At 34.2% G+C, this 21,641-nt stretch overlaps 2 protein-coding genes across 2 annotated transcripts; both read right to left on the bottom strand.

Annotated features, from left to right (window-relative positions):
- Positions 1-1,780: 1,780 nt before the first annotated feature.
- LOC139767761 (uncharacterized) lies at positions 1,781-7,744 on the bottom strand. Its single transcript, XM_071697365.1, has 9 exons — positions 7,596-7,744; positions 6,903-7,022; positions 6,365-6,482; positions 3,772-4,033; positions 3,346-3,465; positions 2,742-2,832; positions 2,535-2,671; positions 1,912-2,044; positions 1,781-1,828 (listed from the first exon to the last, which is right to left on the bottom strand). Exons 1-9 carry the CDS (start codon positions 7,734-7,736, stop codon positions 1,781-1,783), a joined length of 1,170 nt encoding a protein of 389 aa, XP_071553466.1. The 5' UTR covers positions 7,737-7,744.
- Positions 7,745-8,718: 974 nt separating this feature from the next.
- LOC139767774 (uncharacterized) lies at positions 8,719-21,611 on the bottom strand. The gene is made up of 13 exons (XM_071697382.1): positions 21,320-21,611; positions 20,718-20,835; positions 20,248-20,509; positions 19,006-19,920; positions 17,471-18,774; positions 17,100-17,219; positions 16,505-16,622; positions 15,367-15,628; positions 13,386-13,508; positions 12,788-12,878; positions 12,583-12,716; positions 8,898-9,030; positions 8,719-8,825 (listed from the first exon to the last, which is right to left on the bottom strand). The coding sequence occupies exons 5-13, from the start codon at positions 17,612-17,614 to the stop codon at positions 8,778-8,780; spliced, it is 1,173 nt and encodes a 390-aa protein (XP_071553483.1). The 5' UTR covers positions 17,615-18,774; positions 19,006-19,920; positions 20,248-20,509; positions 20,718-20,835; positions 21,320-21,611; the 3' UTR covers positions 8,719-8,777.
- Positions 21,612-21,641: the final 30 nt, after the last annotated feature.

The following is a 21,641-nucleotide window of genomic DNA, read 5'->3' as shown; positions in this document are numbered from 1 at the left end:
TGCACTCTCCTCTAATGTAACTTTCATTATCCAGCCGTCCATCGTCGATACTTATCGAAACGTATTTTCGTATCCCATTTTTTATTTCTCGCGTGGCACGGAGAGAGGGGCCTAAAAAAAAAACCATATAAATGTTAGCGACGCAGCATGTTAATAAGGACGAATAAAAAAATACAGCGGTCGTATCGGTCGAATCGATTACTCGGATATCACTGCTTTGGCGGCAACGCTTACAGCTTCCATAAGCCAACAGCTGCGCGATACCCGTTGCGTTCTCGGCAAAAATTTAGCTATCGAGCCACTTCAAGCTCGAATAAACAGAGCACTCCTTCTCGGTTTCTCCGGCGCGGAGCTCGTCGATATTACATAACGTCGGTCCATATCGCGCACTTAGCGCTACATACGCTCGAGATGTGGGCGCGGATCCGCGCTAAGGCGAGAGTCGAATTTCGCGACGCGAAGCGGCAAGGGACCCCTGCCGATCGCACATCCGACGATTTCTTGCCGTAGATCGGCAAATCCATTCGTCTCCTACGTGTCGGGCGTCGAACGAGGAACGGAGCGAGCATCCGGTCCCGAAATAATGACGCTCTCCGGGCGAGAAAAGGATCGCCCGGGCGCGGATTATTGAATTGGCACGAGACAACGAATGGGAGCGCACACTCCCATCGGAATATTAAAATAATCTGCCATTACTTTAATAAATCTGTCCCTCCGTTTTCCGGCGCTCCGGCGGCTTCCTCGGAGCTGCCTCCCCTCGCCCACCCCCTCCGTCCCTCTTCTCCTTTACCCGCTCACCCCATCGGCCCTCCTCGACCCGCCTTCTCGCCGGGCTCCTCTCGAGAGCGCGTGAACACTCGAGGCAGGCAGTCGCAGATGTCACTGTACCCCTAATGAGCGCGCTATTTTTCACGAGTATTTTTATCCCGTTTATTGGCTGCCCGCTTCACAAACTGTCGGCTGGATATTAATCATACGGCTCTTACAACTCTGGTTTTATTTCCTCTAAGGATAAAGAATGGCGGAGGGGCGGCGAAGAAAATGTCGAGGGGAACGAGAGCAACTCTCGCCTCTGCTTTCTCGTTCTTGCGTACGCGCGCGAGCGCGCGAGCTGTTCCTTCATTAATGTTATTAAACCGGCTTCCATGGACGCCGTCCTCGCCCCGGTCGTGACTCCACTTCGCGACTTACGGCCGACTTTTCGCCGGATCCGGTGCATCGCGGAGGACCTCGCAGGGCTTTCGTAGTCTATACACGAATCGTAAAGAATGCTGCACGCGCGAATGAATTCATAGGTTTCACTAATTGGATCAGAATACGCAATTTGACTTACGTCACTTTCGACCATCTAAACGTCGCTCAAGGATCATTAAATTTGTGGATAATTTTATTTTTTTATTACTAGAATATACTAATAGCATAACACCTCAGTTAACTCATCTTTACGTCTTCAAAAGTTAACATTTTCTCAACGCTATCTTCGAATCTTGATCTACCACTTTTTCTAAAAAAAAAAAAAATTTACCAATTTCGTTAATGTATGTTACAAATTTACATTTTTCGTTTGTTCTATTGTATCTATCTGCAGACGCTTACCTGCTAGACGCGCTAATAAATTTTCTGCTTTACATGAAGAACAGCTTTCAACGTGGCGTTAAGAACAAGATCACTAACTGTTTTCTACATTCTACGTAGATCTACGTAGGCTGACGTGGATTACGTGCTAAAAAGGCTACATCTTCTATTCTTATTTCTGCGTTTACAGCTGATGGAAGTATCCTCAGAGTTGTCTCATGAACATGCAGTAGGAGATCACCGTTTGAAGTATCTTAAGGACATGAACAGTTTTTGTACTTTTCGTCGATGCGACTTCCGCGTATCGATACACATTACGGCGTATTTTTTTCTCACCATTCCAAACTTCTGCAAAGACATTACGTAAAACCTACAGGCGGTTAGGACGAGCGGGTTGAAGCGTCGCTTCATTATTAACAACAACGATTTCTGCTCTGAAACATCTGCATTGTACCACTCAGAGTTGTACCTGTACGAAATCGAATATCTTGTCTTAGCTTTTAAAAATTGATTTAATTAAATAGACTTAAGTGATTAATGTAATGCAGTAAGTAACATAGTGATGAAGTAAGGGAGAAATCAAATTTAACTAAAGTTTATGAAAGACCGTTAACATTGTCTTAAATACGATTTTTTTAGATAACGAATGTTATTTAAAGGAAATTAGCATGTATAATATATTATTGCATATGCTATTGCATATAATAGCTTTAGAATTATATTATAACATTTACGATATTCTTGTCTTTGCAAACATATTTGGTAGCGCGTTTATAATTATCCAGCGCATATTTTCATTTGCATTACAAATGTAAAACGTTGCGCAAAGAGAAATAGAGAGATCGAAAAATTGTCCCTCTCTCTTTTATCTACTTTGATCTTCTCTTCCTGCTCTAAATCTACACCGTTGCCAACAGTTCAGATATATTTACTGTTAAAAAAGAAAGTAAATTACTCACACCTTCTCGCATACGCTCGAACTTAGGTCTGTGACTTTTTGTCCCATATAATTAGATACGAATAGATACATCAGTGCTACAATAGCGACACCGATAGATCTAAAGGCTCGCTCAATATCACCGCCAATGGTTAGCATCTGAAAGAGCCCGTTTTTGCATTTTGATACGCTCAACGTATTTCTGCTTCAACATATCACTTCAATATACCTGCGTTAACGCGAGGCTCACCGCAACCACTAATCCCAGCAAGTCCATTAAAAACGGTATTGTGTGATAAATTTCGATCATACCAATGAATCTTGCAATATAAAAGAAGGTCATATATGTTAATCGAAACTGTGAGATGAAAGAAAAAAGATGTTCAATGAACATAAAAATAAGTTTATGTTAACGTACATTTTTACAAATAGATTTTTATAATATATATTTGCCAATGTTTAATTTTACAAAATCGTTTTAATCGATAAGGGAATAATAACCAAGTTCCTTTGTATCTTTACACAACCGTATACTCAATTATAATTTATAAATATACGATAATTTCTACGCATATTAAGAAGCGACTAAAAATATATCTATTATCTATTAAAATACATTATTTAATTTAATATCGATAATAAATTTTTTGTTAGCAAAAATTGTATTATATATTGTAAAAAAAAAGACAAGACCAAGTTAAAACTTAGCGTTATTTAACTCGTCATTACTTTTCGACTTTGCATGCTAGCCATAACATTTCTTCACAGAATGCTCGGTAAGTTGGACTAAACTGATTTAACAGATATCGCATGCCTTGTATAAAAGTACAAACTGTATAATGTTGTAATGCAGCCGTATAAAAACGACCATGTTTCCGCAACTTAATTTTGACCGTGTTAAATCGCATCCCGTCGCACCTTTGACAACGCAAAATAAGCGTTCTGCACGGTACCTGTCAAAATTATTATCAATTATTCTTACCGTACAAGTGAATGATGCTCGTCTTGCAATAAGCGAACAAAAATAATCAATTATTATTAAGAAAAATAGAGAAAATGACAAATTAAATTTAAAAATCTTTAAAAACGTGAGAAGAAAAATATTGTCAATATCTTTTTGTTTTTATAAAAAAAGAGTTACAATTATCACGTGCGAATATACACCCAGACTTAAAAGTTAATGGACCGCCTGCGCGCTCTACTTTCTAGCGATGAGTCGTTTGCTTCTTCGCAAATAATTGCGAGGAACAATTTCTTACCCCAGTAACTTGCACATTCCGCAAGCATGTTGTGTAAGAGCCACAAATAGAGTGGAAGTGTTAAGAAAAATTAGTGGCATTATCAAAATCACGAGGCATGTATGGGACCGAATGAGGTAAAAATATTGTTCCTCATCGACAAAGAACTCAGCTTTAAAAGGCTGCATTCGCGGGCGGGATTCATTCATGGGCGTTATAACATCGAGGATCTCCGGCATGAACATCCCTATGATGTACATAATTACACATATGTACTGCAGAACTGAAAAATTCGACAATCGATAAATTTCCTAATACAATTATCATCAGTGATGGCGAGGCCACTGTAATATTTTGCTTCTCTAACAATAAGACTATATTTTTAAGTAACAATATATGCTCAATATAAGATTATAAATAAATATCGTGCATAAATAATTCCAATGAAAAAATCATTCAGTTTTTTTAAATACTGTTTCTATTATTATATTCTACTGCAAGCTCTCAAAAAATTTTATTTCATAAAAATATATTAATACGTGATACGAGGAAAAAATTGGGGAGTTTAGGGAAAAAGTGTGGGGAAATTCAGCAATGACTCCAATTATTCTTAGAAAAGTCCACATTCATTTAATTCGATGACAGCGATTATAACAAACGCATTTTAAAAATAAAATTATGATATGAATCGTTAAGGATGTTCTGGAAGTACCGGTCTAACCAAAAGTCATGCAGGAAATATTTAAAACACCGATATTAATTCTCCAAGGATCCAAAGACAAAAAAATGAATATAAATAGTTATTCAGATCTAATAGAATGTAAAATAAAAGACGTAGATTTAGTGACTGTAAATAACTGTTACTACTATTTTTTTTTTTAAGAAAATCTTGAAAAAAAATGTTTGTAAATCGTTTCAAATTTTATTGTCATACTTTCGTTTGTTGATGATCTACTTGTGTATAAAATATCGTTATATTGGTAGCATTTTTTAATGTTTACACTTTTCTCTGTAACGCCATAAGGTTACGTGTTAAAGTCTCGGATATTCAAAAATTGATAACTTTTTATCTGAATTGTGAATCGATTGTGAAATTTGACCACGAACTTTAAAAGAGCATACAGAATATTAAATTTTCATCAACTTTGTAGCATTTTGACAAACCCTCTAGAACATCCTTAAGGATGTATGGGTGACATCTCAAAGCATTACCAAAAATCAAAAAAATTTCATAGATTGTTCTATTATTACGTCTAAGTATCTGTGTAAAATTTTAGCACAATTCTCTTACTGGTTTAAAAGTTACTGTAATTAAGGATGTATTGGAGGTATTTCAAATATATTCAGAAAGTGCTGTAAATTGTTTCTAAATTAAATTAAAAATACTCTGTAAAATTTTGAAGTTATTTAAGGTGATGCTGGAGCCGTCTGTATTACCGGCATTTTTTGTCGAAACGTAGCGTCGTATTAATTTGACAGAATTAAAAATCCTTCTCCAGAATTGCAGTACATACATTAATGATTCAGGGGAACTCCGATTTTATATAGAAAACGAGAAAAAATTACGAAAGTACAGATTTCCTTATCCTACTCTTATCCCAATATGGCGTCTCGAGTTGCGGCGAGCTGTCAGCTCGTCACAAGATGTATTTCATATAAGAGATATACCATTGGTACGAACGCGAAAACAAGTTCCCCTGAATTGCACAACAAGAAAAACATCGATAAACCCCCCAAATCAAGATTTGGAAGCGTAATATAAAAGTATGATATCGATGTGTATCGTGCGTATGTGTGCGTGCAATGTAGCATGCTATCCTTGTCTATATCTTTGTCTATACAAGGACAGATATAGTCGATAACATAGAAACTGGTAATTTTGTCGGTTATACAGACGGCTCCAGCATCCCCTTAAGAGTTATTTAAGCTGTTTAAAGTTGATAAAATTAACATTATCCTTTATAGAGAATCGACATTTTTGCTGTGTGTAAATATAAATAAAATATAAATAAACCATTAAGATATTTCTTAAACTTTTTTTATGTGTAAAACATACAACATTGATATTGTATTTTAAGTTTCAAAATTTTTTGCAACAAAACAATTTTTTTAATTGTTTAAACAATACTAATTATTTAAATAACAAAAAATCATACTCAAACTGTTAACGGTAATCCCTTCTAACATATAAAAAATTTTGAGTTGTTTGACATATATGCAAAGTCTTCTTTTATTGAAAGTTTAACTTTTAGCAAGGACTGTACGACCTATACATCCTTAAAGCGAGATATTGCGTATGTAAGAGCCTCCGCACAAGACTTTCGTATGGTAACGTAGTGTAACGAAACGTGGGTCAACGCACAAGAAACGTATCGGTTACGGCGTTATACGTCAATACGTTTCTTGTGCGTTGATCTACGTTACGTTACCATACGAAAGTTTTGTGCGGAAGCTCTAACTCGTCGGAAATAATGCGTACGATGAATAATATATCCGTTGCTGATAATGAAGAGACAGCACGATTGATCTCACACACAGAAATACAATGTCGATGTTACAGATAGAAATGCGCATCTTTTTCCTTGGATAAAACGAAGTTTAATGTTTTTCTTACGCAAGTAATAAAACGTCAATAATCTCGTAGTTTCGGCATGCTCGCGCATGATTTTGATCTCATAACGTGTCTTTTGCAATCTCCAGTCGTTCCACATATGTTCAAATAGATCCCTAAGCTAAAAATAAATAAAATAACGAGCTATTAATAATCAATAAATCACAACTTATAAAATAACAATAGCAAGACCCTTGAGATAATGATTGAGTGATTATATTTATTTATTAGACTATCAATCAGTGTGTTTTAACATGATCATGTAATAATCGGATTTAAGTTCCACAAGATTTACGAACGATATATCGTTTATTTTCACTTTGTCGCAAATATTTCGTTGTTTGTAAAAATTAGCTTTGAGCTTTAAAAATAATGACTGATGAGAATTAGGCATAATTAGGATTAGGCTAATTACAATTCTGAATATGATACATATTGTAAAAATAATAAAATTTGTAAAAGCGATTTTTTATGTAAATAACACATTTTTTAAAAATTTGTATAAAGTTTTATTAAAAATGTAATTATCGACCGAGCTTACTTTGTCTACATGTCTGACACGTGCATATACGTGGCTCAAGCTACCAAATGTAGGTATAAGTGCTGGTATCACATCGACTATGAAGTCTACGGTGATGTCAGACGTAAAAATACTCGATAGCTGGAAACATATTATTGACCCTTGATAAGAGTAAAAAGATATAAACATTCTCTAGGAGATATTATGAAGTCATCAAGAGACGTTTTAAAATTTTGAAGATGTTTTATATAGAGATATCAAAAAGATATCTGCATGACACTTTTGAGATATATTTGTTTTAAGATATCTTCGAGATATTTTATTTAGGATCTCTCTTTTAAAAGTATATAATTTTAATTAAGACAGTTTAAGTAGTACATATATATAAAATACATATATATAAACTTTCAGATGTTTTTTTCCTTTCGGAAAGTCTCGTGAACATATTTCGGTGAAATCTTAAAAATGATTTTAAGAACATAATGTTTTTGGGACATTTTTTAGATATCTAGAACTATTATCGAAAAATAATTATCGGGCCATGAATTTCTCATATAGAAAACGTCATAACTTCGATAAAACTAGTACATATATTTAATGAAATATTACAATGGCTTCCAATCATCTAATTCGTAAAATTCTAACATTTAATTTAAAAAAAATTTCTATATTACTTAATATTAAAAGGAAAATTATTTCTAATGCCGTGATTACCTGAAAAAATGTAGACGACAGCAATACGATAGTGATAACAGCCCTCACTAAACGAGCGCTCCATTTGCTTTGATAGGGCCATAGTCCGATAAGCTTCAGGATAAATCGATTTAATTTGTAATACTCTGCGGGATGTTCCATTTGCTTCGAAAGTCTCGAACAGACTGACCGTAAAGGCAAGAATTCATCGATTATTATTTTATTGCTATAATCATCTCATCTTTTCTTCTTAAGGTCCACTCGGTCTTTTTTTACCTATTATTCTTTTATCTTTATTACCGGTTGAATTACATCGAAGAAAAATGCATGCGTTTAGTGCGGAGGCGCGAATTTTTCAGAGGCATCGAGGGGATCGATTGACACCGCGCGTACAATGTTCGGTTAATAACGTGGGAAACATCCGGTGGTTTGCGAACAGAAATTGTTTTCAGGCAGTTTTTTCCACCAACCGTGTTAGTTTTTCTCACACGCGCGACTATTCCGCTGCGACATCGCGATTATTTTGCGATTATTCAGAAGCGGAGGGAGAGACCGATGAGTGAAGGAAGTCCAAGGTAAAACACAATATTCGAACCGCATTGTGCACAGTACATAACGACGACCAAATCGTTAAGATACATTTATCTTGTACTTGTAGAACATATCTATATAAGAAGAAATTTTTAACTTTAATGGCAAGCACACTTTTTAAATATTTTATTGCAAGTACTTCAGAGAAGGAATTTTTGGGCACACTATAGGTAAATATACAGAAGTAGACAGATATTTACTATTATTATTATTATTATTATTATTATTATTATTATTATTATTATTATTATTATTATTATTATTATTATTATTATTATTATTATTATTATTATACATATATTTATCTCTAGATAAGATATAAGAAAAATTGAATTTTCTCGCACAAGAAAAATCAACTTTAAAATTATCAGTAAATCTCGCACTGAAATAAGAGTCATTAAAAGAATTGTAACACTGATTTAAATACCTAAATCTCCAAAGAACATTCTGTTATTTTTAAAGTATTTACACATACTTTGTGAATTGCTTTATTTATTATATTACATCAATTCTACGTATTTACTTACTTGTAAACCGCATCAAGAGATTCCTGTTTCTACAAAGAAGACTTTTCTATCCTACTTCTACGCTTACAACTTGACAGAAACAATTTTAGAATTGTCTGATGCACATGCAATAGGAGATCACTGTTTGAAGTATCTTCGAAAGATATATATATTTTTATTCGTCGTTTGTTATGACTCGCGCCGAATACGCGTACTTCTTTCTCACCATTCCGAAATTCTGCAAAGACATCACGTAAAATTTATAGGCGGTTAAGATGAGCGGATGATAGCGTCGCATCATTATCATTAACAATGCCTTCTGTTCTGAAACAACTGCGTCGTACCATGTAGATTTGAATCTGCAAAGTCAATATTTTCTTTTTATTTTGTAAACAATCAGTTCAGAAATTCTAAATATATAAAGAAAATCGGCAAGAATGTTATTTCCGGGGCCCCTCAATTTGATAGGTGTATTTGATAGATCTTTCGCTGAGAAAAAGAATGCCGTAAACCACAATGCGCTACGATGCATAGTTTTCGAGATATCAATTTATATAATCTATCACATAGTATAATAATATACACAGAATTAGCAGTGAGAGAGAGACCTCTACGCAACTCTAACACCTGCCTCCCCCCCCCCTACCTTTCACTCACAACATTTCTTTTCATACTACTCTCTTTGTTTGACGTATTATTATTATTCAAACGTGTAGTATACAAGTCTAGTGTACACTAGGCAGTGTAGAATTTAGTATCAAAATGTCGCTACCGAAACATCCACGTATTCGAAAAATCGATATCTCGAAATGTATTACTAGATGACCGAAAATATGTGTATTCAGGAAATTAATAGAGAATATATAATGTTTCACTATGTATATTATATATAAACGAGGTCGTAAAGCACGCCACGAATCCATGTGACAACTTGTCTCGCGTGGAAAGTGAAGACAGTAAATTCCGCCACCCTGCGGGGGGCTCCACTACCGTTAACCCTTGTCAGTCACACTTCCCGAGAATCCCGTACCGGTCACACTGGGTGAAATACACCCCAGCGTGTTTGCACGTGTATAAAAAATTGTAGGTGACCTTAAAAAAAAAATATCCTGTTGTAGTTTAAGTCTTCCTTAAAAAGACTGTATAGGTTTGATTTGCAAAAAATTAATTTAACATATGTAAAAAAATTGTTGAAAAAAAAAGTCGGAAAAGTGACTTTTTTCACAAAAACTAATGTAACTTTTTCAATTTTTAAGATATTTTAATTTTTCAAACGGTTTTTTTATCCTCAGATGATGCACTTTTCACTGATTATTGCAGTTTATGCGGCCGTTCCAAAAAGTACATTTATTTTGAGGTATGAAGATGCGATTTTTTGCGGAAAAATGAAAAAGACATTTTTATGGAAGAAATAGCAATATATTTATGAAAAATGGTTTAAAAAATATTAAAAAAATATATTTACGTTGCAAATTACATACTTTAAGTAAATGAAAAGGTTACAATTTTTTATTCGATGCCATAGGCACATTCAACGCATAAATATACGCGATGCTTGTCGCACATCGGTCGAAGGCAAGTGGGACACATGGAGCCCGTCTTTTTATCAGTTCCTCTCGGGCAAATTTGACATCTTTTTTGCCTATCCAATTTTGGGCGGTCCTCTCCAAATGCAGGCCTGTCCTGGAGGTGCAGGATATTCGCAATACCGCATTTGATGTCCTTGCGAATTGTTGGTATTGTGTATCGTTTTTGCAGGTGTGCCTTGACCAAATGTAAATATATTTGATTAAGGCACGACTCTGCCGTCACTTTACTCGTGTCTCCTCGCACGCTATTTTTGCATTTAAGCAAAATTCGTGCATTGACTGCGGCTTGGTCTAGTATGCCGAAAAATATTCAGTTCATCACTGCTTTCTTCGCCATCACTCGAAGATTCCTCCGATTGCTCGGACACGTGGTCTTCGGCTCGATCAGTGTCATCGCCGCCAAGAATTGGCTGTTCTTCGGACTTCTCAAGCAATTCCTCGCGGATTGTACGGGAGCGCAAGTTATAAGCCATCTACTTTTCATGAATAATTACACAGTAAAATTTTTTTAAAAATTCTAAGCAACGAAAAACACAACTGTGTACTTGCCTCTTCACTTTGGAACAACGAGAAACGAAAAAAAAATACTCCAAAAACTTAAATTATTACGTATGAGTCACACTGGGTGAAATACACCCCACAACTCCGAGACGCCCACTTTGAACGGCTGCCGAGAGAGAACTAACGGGCCGAAAAATATACCACCGACGGGGATCGATACTTGAAGGTCCCAACTACTTGTAGATGGCGGCACAAGGCCCATTTCCATTGGTTTACTGGGTCGTTTTCGAAGTCAAAAAAACGCTGGGGTGTATTTTACCCAGTGTGACTGACAAGGGTTAAACTAGACACATAGTGTGCCTTGCAAAGTACATGCGTGAACTTTCCACACGTGGTAAATTGCAAACCCATGTAATACCATACAACAATATTGCTATTATTACATTTAAAAATCGATATCTCAAAAACTATGCATCGTAGCGCATTGTGGTTTGCGGCATTCTATTTCTCAGCGAAAGATCTATCAAATACACCTATCAAATTGAGGGGCCTCGGAAATAACATTATCCCCGTTTTTTTCTCTTTTAAAATCATGAGAGAGTTATATCATGTTTTTTTTTCATTATAATATTCTATCTATAATATCTCGTATGTCTCGCAAATTTACATATATATAATGCGTAAACATCTAATATCTAAGTAGTAGGGGAGACCGGGGCTAAACAGTCCGTTTTTTTTGGTGCCGATTTTTAACAACAAAATAAATAATTGTAGTTAAATGTGGTATACCACTGTAAAGAGTGAACCTTTAGCTACAAAATTTATATAGGAAATTTTTGTCTATGTCGCTTTGTTTAACCGGTATAGAGCAAAAACGACAACGGTGGAAAAATTGAAATCTCAAAAATGCCGGGGTATAACAGTCTGCACTGCATTTTTGATACATATACATACATCTAATCCTAAAAAATAATAGGATACATTTTAATAATTGTTTTTTAAGAGAAAAATATAAAAATTTATTTAAAATTTTTATGCGAAACATTATTAAAAAATAGTTACGAGGGTTTCTCTTTCCGCAGAAATCACTCGCCCGACTTGTTTCACTCCTCGACGTCCGATGACTCTATTCGGTGTCTGAACGGTTGTAATTCCCGTCTCATCCATATTCCATATGCAGTGAGCCCGAAAATGTCTTGGAAATGCACCCGGACTGCTTACTGACCGATTAGCCCCAAACACAAGTTTCAGGTTTGATGGCCCACGAAATATTAGACATCAACGATAATGAAAAAACTACACTGGATTCGTGTTCAGCATGCATTACTCTTTATAATCACGTACCTCGAGATTTGGAGAGCAAATATTATTGCAGATATTACAAAATTTCCACGCGCAGAAAATGTAACTTTCACCTTCCGAAAACACGTTTGCCCTCGTAAAAATCATAACACGGCAGGTAACCTGCCGAAACTCCGTTGGTCACATAGGTACTATAAGCAGCGTTTACAATGTTAATAGCGAGTTCGCACAATATACAGGTTCCGAGATATTTGATTAGACGTATTTACCCCGTAGACGTTTTAGCCCCGGTCTCCCCTACTTTTATCGTACATATATTTTTTAGTAAAAGAACGCTGCTCGAATAAGTTTAGAGAAATTGTCTCATTCTTTCAATAAATTTTATTTCAATTTTTCTCTCTTCTTGTCTTAAGTAGACAAGAGGTTTGCATTGTTAGGTTTTCTTATCATTTCGAATATTACATAGTGCAAGATGTACTCTTAAATATATTATCTATTGAAAAAAACCTATATACTCACATTTTCTCACATATACTTGAGCTCACATCCGTGATTCTTTGCCCCATATAACAAACCATGAATAAATAACATAGTGCTGTAATGGAGACACCAACAGATCTGATAGCTAGTTCGAAATTGGAAATAGTTGATACCTGAAAGACTTCGTTTTAACGCTTCGACAACACTTGGAAACGCTCGAAACATTTCCGCGCAATCAACATACCTGGATTAACGTAAGACTCAGCAAAACTATTATTGCCGTGAGATCTATTAGAAACGGTACTGTGTGACAAGCTTCGACTATATCAACGAATCTTGTAAGGTGAAAAAAGTCATACGTGTTAAGGTAACGAGGCAAAGAATATTTTTTGCATGTAAAAAAACTAATATGTATGTTAATGTACATTTATAATTGCGAATACGACAATGCTCAAGTTTGAAATTATAAGATTATTTTTCTTAATACAGAAATAATAAAATTGATATTTCTATGTATTAAAAACAATCTAAATATAAATCTGTGGATTTATACTTATAAAGACGCGATAAGATAAATATCTATGAAAGCCTATATATATATTCAAATTTATCTCTTTATTTTATCTGATTTAATGTTAATAATAGATCTCTTGTTGGTCGAAATCGCATGAGAGTGACGCGTGAAAGAGGCACTGTTTAGTCCATTATTGTTACTTTTCAATTTTCCTTGCAAAGCACAACGTTAATCTGCTTTGTTTCACATATTACTCGTGAAAAATAAAATTAATGCTGACAAATTAAATATTGCATTAAATAAAAATGTATTAAATAAAAATACGAACTGTATAATGTTGTAATGCTGCCGTACAAAAACGGCCATGTTCCCGTAACTTATTTGTGACTTTTCAATTAAACCACATGTCGCCTCGTCTCTGACAACGCAAAATAAGCGTTCCGCGCGATACCTGCCGAAATTATTGCCAACGTTACTCTTATCATAATTGACTTTCAGTCGAATGATATTCGTCTTGCAATGAGCGGAAGAAAAGATAAAACGACTGTTTGTTGGCGTGAAAGATATAGAAAAGAAATAACAAAATAATAAAAAATTTCAATGACATAAGAAAGAAAATTTAAATTCTAAATAAAAGAAGAGATGTATCTGTCGCACACACTCGAGAATTGATAGACCAGTTGAGAGTTAATAGACGCTCCATTTTCAAGTAATCTAGGAATCAGGGTTGGGAAGTAACGCGTTACCGTTACTATATAGTTACTTTTTTCCAGTAATAATTTACTAACGGTGTTAGTTTTTTCGGTAGTAACTGTGACGGTAACGCAGTTACATTTTTTAGGTAATGATATAACGAATCGAACAGTTACTTTAATCGTTACTTTAGGCCGGATCTACAAGATCTATTAAACATCAGATAGGAAGAAAGTCCCCCAATGAGAGAGAGAGAGAGAAAGAGAGAGAGAGAGAGAGAGAGAGAGAGAGAGAGGGAGAGGGAGAGGGAGAGGGGGAGAGAGAGAGAGAGCGATAAAGTATATACCGATATTAAAAATAAATTTTTTGCTTTTCACCGAGAAACAAAGCGCATTACAATTCGAAATGGAGGAATTACAACAATTTTTAAAATCTTAATTTTGTAATGTCGAAATGTTAAATGACCAAATATTAAAAAACTCTTTATTAAATACACTATAATTTCCAAGTTGTTCTTCAGTAGAGCGCTTATTCAGCGTTGGAAGTTCCGTATTAATACTAATTTTGGAAAATAACTCGTTATCGTTACCGTTAGTAAGAAAGTAACGAAACGTTACTGTTTTTGTTACTTCATTTAATTTAAACAAAAGACTGAATTTAAAAAGTCCTACGGTACGTCTATTTGTTAAGGTATAAGTTAGTCCGTAAATCGCAGTTTATTAGAAAAATTTGAAAATTTTACTATCCCTATAGATTCAGTAAAGCGCATATGCGCGCATTTTCTATAGTAAACGTTACGTATGCTATAGATAAATGCGCGCATATGAGCTTTACGGAACCCAGGGTATATGTTAATAAAATCTGCACGTCTGCGTCTGTACAAATTAAAAGTAATTGACCGTCCCGAACGCGAGATAATCGCTATCAAAAATTGCATTTTTTACATGTATTTAGAAAGGGATTGCATGCACAAAGCATACGAAAATTTCATATTTTGAATTTTAATAATTAGAACGAATCTTAAGAAAGTGATGAAAACGGATATATATAGTAAGACACTTTAGGAATACTAGTAAAAAAAAGAACGAAATTATTGACCGTTTAGATTTAGAAATACAATAATAAATAAACCCCGATTTTCGCAATTATTTGACGTAAAGAAGCGACTGAAGGAGAAAAATGAAAGAATAGTCTTTTGTTTTGTTTGTGAGGGACAGAACTATCCAAAAGTTTTCGGCTTGTAACCGCAAATAGTCAGATGTTTTTACATCGATTTAGAGTATAAAATTTTGGATCGTATTCGCGCGCGCGAGTTTGTTTATATTTAACAAAAAATCATTAAAATCGCAACTTTTATCTTTAACTTATCTTTAACAAATAGACGTACCGTTGGACTTAAATTCAGTCTTTTGTTTAAATTAAATGAAGTGACAAAAACAATAACGTTTTGTTACTTTTTTTACTAACGGTAACGATAACGGGAACGAGTAATTTTTTTGAATCGGTAACGAGTAACGGTAACTAGTTACTTCAAAAAAATAACTTTCCCAACCCTGTCTAGGAGTCATCTGCTTTTTCGCAAATAGTAGTAAATTGCACGAGGAGTAATTTCTTACCCCAGCAACTCGCACATTCCGCAAACGTGTTGCGTGAGAGTCATAAAATAAGTGGAAGAGGCGAGATAAATTACAGGTAACATTAAAAGCACAAGACTTATGTGAATCCGAATAAGGTGAAAGTATCGCTCCTCATCGATAAAAAATTCAGCATTAAAGGGTCGCACCCGAGGGCGAGAATCGTTCATAGGCGACACAGTGTCAAGAATATCAGGTATAAACATCCATATGTTGTATCCCCCTATGTTCATATATGTCAGGACTGAAAAATTCGATAATAATCAAAAATTTATTTTTAGCAACAGAAGTATATGTGTGCATGTGTATAAAAGAAATAAAGTTTGAATGCAAGCACATGACAGGCATATTAATCTTTTGGTCAGCAAAAGTATCGTATGGTTGACGTTGCTTCGAATTTTTCAGAAGACATATTTACAAAAGCTGCATGATTAAAGCAATGAAAAATAATGAAAATATGTTCAAAGTAAGATTTAATTTTCACTATGTATATATAAACATTATTTTTGCTATTATATTTAAACTCTGATGGTTTTAAAGGCTCGATTTAATTAGACTGTCTTAATATAAAAATTGAATTCTAGTAAGTAAACTCTAGAAGTCTCTTTCTTTTTCTCTGATGTCCATTCAATGTAGATCAACTTCAATCTCATTTTACAACTTTCCTTAAAACTAGAAAAAGATAAAATGTAAGTTAAACCGACATTAAAATTACATAGGTTGGATTTAGGTAAAAATGGATATTAATGTCCTAAAACATGAAAAATTAATATATTATTGAGAGTGAAATAATGATTCAGAGAAAATAGGGCATAAAATAATTTAGCACCGAATCAAATGAATTATGCTTAGAAAATTTCACATTTAATTTAATAACAGCAATTATAATAAATGCTTTTGAAGGTGAAATTGTGATATGAATAGCTAGAAGAAAAATCGCATGTTGCACATTGAAAGTCATGTGTACGATAAATTATGTGTGATAAGTTATATGTTTGATGCTTATAATGAAAAACATAATTGTCGCAATCTTATACACAGAAATACAGCCTCGATCTCGCAGGCAGAAACGCCTGTCTTTTTCTTCTGTAGACCAAGCGAGGTTTAATGTTTCTCTTACTCAGGTAATAGAGTGTGAATAATCTTGAGGTCTCGGCATGCTCGTGCATAATCTTGATCTCATCGTGTGACTTTTGCAACGCCCAGTCTTTCGACATACGCTCGAGTAATTCTCTGAACTAAAAGAAAGTAGAATGATTAATAATCATGTATTTCAAAATAGTAAAAAAGAATTGTAAAACATTTATATATTAAGCCGCATTGATACGTTAGCCGCATTAATAACAATTGTAACATGTAATTCTAATTCTAAAAAATTTACGAAACTATTGTTGTATATTTTAGCTATAATGATATAACTTTCTCTTGTCACGTTGACTTTGCTTTACTTTTATCTCTTACTACTCATAATAATTATCCATGGTGATGCATGATAAAGAAAGATTATGACAATTAGTATCTTAATTAACGAGGAATCTTAATTAGGTTAAATAACGTCCCAGTTAGACAGAATGAAATTTGTATGTAATGTAGTAAATTTATGTGTCGATTACTAAAAATGAGTGGCAGCCAAGGTTTTTATATATTAGAGACAAAAGATACACTAAATTTCGGTTATGAGAAATACAAATCCTTAGAAAATCTACGGAGCTTACTTTGTCTATGTGATTGATACGCATATACAAGTTGGTCAGGCTGCCCATTATAAGTAGAAGCGACGGTATCCCATCCACTATAAAGTCCACAGTGACTTCAGATGTAAACATGCTCGAAATCTGGAAAGATGTTGTTAACTCTTAATAAAAGCGAAGAAATAACTTCATCGAAAAATTTATTATCCGAGATACTAAAGATCGATTAAATTTTACGCATGCCTTCATTATAGTTTCGATAAAACAGTGATATATTAGATTTCTGAGTTTATATTCTATTTTTATTTTTCTAATAGCGCGAGAATGTTATTTCCAATCCTCTAGTTCGAAAAATATGAATTAAAAAGAAAACTATTTTCTAAAACCGGTAGTACCTGAAAAAATATAGATGATAGCATGACGACCGTGTAAGCAGCTCTTATTAAGAGAGCGTTCCGCTTGCTTTGATAAGGACATAGTCCGCTAATCGATAGAAGAAGTCGGTTCAATTTGTAGTAATGTTCTCCGGGTTGTTCCATTTGCTTTGAAAGTCTCGAGCAGACTGACCGTAGAGGCAAAAGCTCCTCGATTATTTCATTTCATAAATATCTCCATTTTTTTTTTCTTAAGGTCCACTAGATCTTTTTTCATTTATTATTTCTTTATCTTTATTATGAGTTGAATTACTTCGCAGAAAAATGCACGCGTTTAGCGTGGAAGTGCGAATTTTTCAGAGGCGTCGAGGGGATCGATCGGCAGCGCGCGTACAATGTTCGGATAATTGCGTGGAAAACATCCGGTGGTTCGCCAACAAAAATTGTCTTCAGGCAGTTTTCCATCTATCGTGTTAATTTCTCTCGCATGCGCGATTATTACGCTGCGACATCGTGAATATTTTTCGATTATTCAGAGGCAAAGGGAGATACATTTCTCTTATAGAAAATATTTGAGAAATATTTTTTAATTTTAACGGCAGGTACTTTTCAAATATTTCATTACAGGTATTTTAAAAGAAGAATTTCTGGGCACGCTATAGGTATGTAGATATATAGAAGTAGATATTTAGTATTGATATACAGATATTTATTTCCAGATAAAATATAATAAATTGACATTTTGTGCGTAAGTCAAATCAACTTTAAAATCATCCATCAGCTAATCTCTCACTAAAATAAAAGTCATTAAAAAAAATTGTAACACTGTCCTAAATATTCCAAAGTATATTCTGTTATTTTTAAAGTATGCACATATGCTTTGTGAGTTGTTTTACTTTTTTTATTACATTACGCATTTATTCTGCGAATTTACTTACCTATAACACCAAAAGATTCCTGTGTTTACAAAGAATTTTCGATATGATCGTAAGAAGAAGATTAGTGCATGTTTAACATTCCCGCGAATGCTTTCTGCGCTACTTCTACAATTACAATTTGACAGAAACACTTTCAGATTTGTCTGATGAACATGCAATAGGAGATCGTTGTCTGAAGTATCTTTGAAAGATACATGTATTCTTTATTCGTCGTTTGTTATGATTCGCGCTGAATACGCGTACTTCTTTCTTACCATTCCGAAATTCTGCAAAGACATCACGTAAAATTTACAGCCGGTCAAGATGAGCGGACGATAGCGTCGCATCATTATTATTAACAATGCCTTCTGCTTTGGAACAACTGCATTGTTCCATGCACAATTGAATCTGCAGAGGTAAAGTTTTTTTTTAAATTTGGAAACAATCAAGTTCGGGAATTATAAAGTAAAGTAAATGAGACATGTGTAATATTTCTCTCTCTCTCTCTCTCTCTCTCTCTCTCTCTCTCTCTCTCTCTCTCTCTCTCTCTCTCTCTCTCTCTCTCTCTCTCTCTCTCTCTCTCTCTCTCTCTCGCACATATATTTTTCAAATATATTATTAAAGGAATATTATACTCACATCTTCTCACATACACTTGAACTCGAATCCCTGATTCTTTGTCCCATATAACAAGACATGAACATATAACATAGACCTACAATGGAAACACTGATAGATCTAAAAGCTCGTTCGAAATTGGAGAAAGTTAACATCTGAAAGACTTTGTTTTAACGCTTCGACAATACTTGGCGACGTTCGACATTTCCACAATGAGCATACCTGGATTAGTGTCAGACTCATCATAATTATGTGTCCTATGAGATCTATTAAAAACTGTATTGTGTTACAAGTCTCGATAATATCAACGAATCTTGTAAGATAAAAAAAGTCATATGTATTAAAGTAATAAGGCGAAGAATATTTTTTGCATGTAAAGTAATTAATATGTGTACTAACGTACATTTATAATTGGGAATATGGCGGTGGTCAGTTTTGTAATAATAAGATTATTTTTGCCGATAGAGAAATAATAAAATTTATTTATCAAATATTTATATATATGTATTATTTAGATTGATCTGTGTGTATATTTAATTATATTATTTGATTTAATGCTAACAATTTATCCTTATTTTATATTGTATTAATATTTTTTAGTTTAATTATTATAATCCATTCATTTTGAAATTGTATCAGAGTGACGCGTGAAAGAGACACTGTTTAGTTACCATCATTGTTACTTTTCAATTTTCCTTGCAAAGCACAACGTTAATCTGCTTCATTACCCATATTACTCGTGAAAAATAAAATTAATGCTGACTCGTTACATATATCGTATTAAATGAAAATATAGTAAATAAAAATACGAACCTTATAATGTTGCAATGCTGCCGTACAAAAATGGCTATATTTCCGTAACTTATTTGTGACTTTTGAATTAAATCACATGCCACCCCGTTTTTGACAACGCAAAATAAGCGTTCCGCGCGATACCTGCCGAAATTATTGCCAACGTTACTCTTATCATACAATTGACTTCCACTCGAATGATATTCATCTTGCAATGAGCGAAAGAGAAGACAAAACGACTCTTCATCATTCGCGTGAAAGATGTCGAAAAGAAATAACAAGATAATAAAAAATTTCAATGACATAGGAAAGAAAAATTATTTTTTCTAAATAAAAAACAAGATGCATCTGTCGCGCAAACTCGAAAATTGAGAGACTATTTGAGAGTCAATAGACGCTCCGCTTTCAAGTGATCTAAGAGTCTTCTCTTTCGTAAGTAGTGGTAAATTGCGCGAGGAGTAAATTTCTTACCCCAACAACTCGCACATTCCACAAACGTGTTGCGCGTGAATCTGAAAAAGACCGGTACAACCGATATAAACTGTAGTAGTGACGAAAAGCACGACGCTTATCTGGGTCCGAACGAGGTAAGAGTACCGCTCATCATCGATAAAGAATTGAATATTAATAGGTCGTCTCTGCGGGCGAGATTCGTTCATAGGCGATATAATGTCGAGAACTTCCGATGAGAACATCCATATAATGTATATCCCTACAAATATGTACGCCGCACCTGAAAAATTCAGTAATTGTAAAATTACTGATATAATTTTTAGCAAGAGCTATACGCGCGCGCGCGTGTTGTGTGTGTGTGTGTGTGTGTGTGTGTGTGTGTGTGTGTGTGTGTGTGTCTTATACACAGAAATACAGTCTCGATCTCGCAGGCAGAAACACCTGTCTTTTTCTTCTATAAACAAAGCTATGTTTAGCGTTTCTCTTACTCAGGCAACAGAGTGTGAACAATCTTGCAGTTTCAGCATGCTCATGCATAATCTTGGCTTCATCGTGTGTCTTTTGCAACACCCAGTCTTTCGATATACGCTCGAATAATTCTCTAAACTAAAAGAAAGTAGAATGATAAATAAATGATCATGTATTTCAAAATAGCAAAAGAATCGATAGACATTATACATTAAGTCTCATTGATACGTTAACATAATTATAATACGTAATTCTAATTTTAAAAGATTTACGAAAGTAATGTTGCATATTTTGACTGTGATATAATTTTTCTTTTGTCACGTTCACTTCGTTTTACTTTTATCTCTTATTGCTCATAAATTATCAATGGTGATGTGTAATAAGGAAGGTAATTGCAAATCAGTGTCTTAATTAAGCTGAATAACGTTCCAGAGAGTAAAACTGAATGAAATTTGTATATATATATACAATGGTAATTTTGTCTATTTATAAAAATGGGTTATCTATCTATCTAAAATGAGTGACAGCTTAGGTTTTTATATATTATATAGAGACAAATGATACATTCTATTAAATTTAAGTTATGAGAAACACAAATTGTTAGAGAATCTATGCAGCTTACTTTGTCCACGTGTATGATACGCGTGTACAAGTTGCTCAGGGCAATCAATACAATTAGAAACGCCGGTATCCAATCCACCATATAGTCCATAGTGATGTCAGATGTAATAAATATGCTATTAATCTAGTAAGATGTTATTAACTCTTAATAAGAACGAAGAAATAATTTCATCGAGAAACAGTTATCCGAGACACGTTCGACTAAATTTCTCTCGTGAAGAGCCTTCGTTATAATTTCGATAAAACTGTAATATTTGATTTCTGAGTTTATATTCTATTTTTTTTTCTAATACCGTGAGAACGTTATTTCCAATCCTCTAGTT

The sequence above is a fragment of the Temnothorax nylanderi genome, unplaced genomic scaffold (assembly GCF_030848795.1).
Source record: "Temnothorax nylanderi isolate EJ_2023f unplaced genomic scaffold, tnyl_v1.0 TNYL_tig0012_pilon, whole genome shotgun sequence".
NCBI lineage: Eukaryota > Metazoa > Arthropoda > Insecta > Hymenoptera > Formicidae > Temnothorax > Temnothorax nylanderi.
Note: the sequence above shows the minus strand (reverse complement) of the source record. Positions and strands in the feature narration are given on the sequence as shown.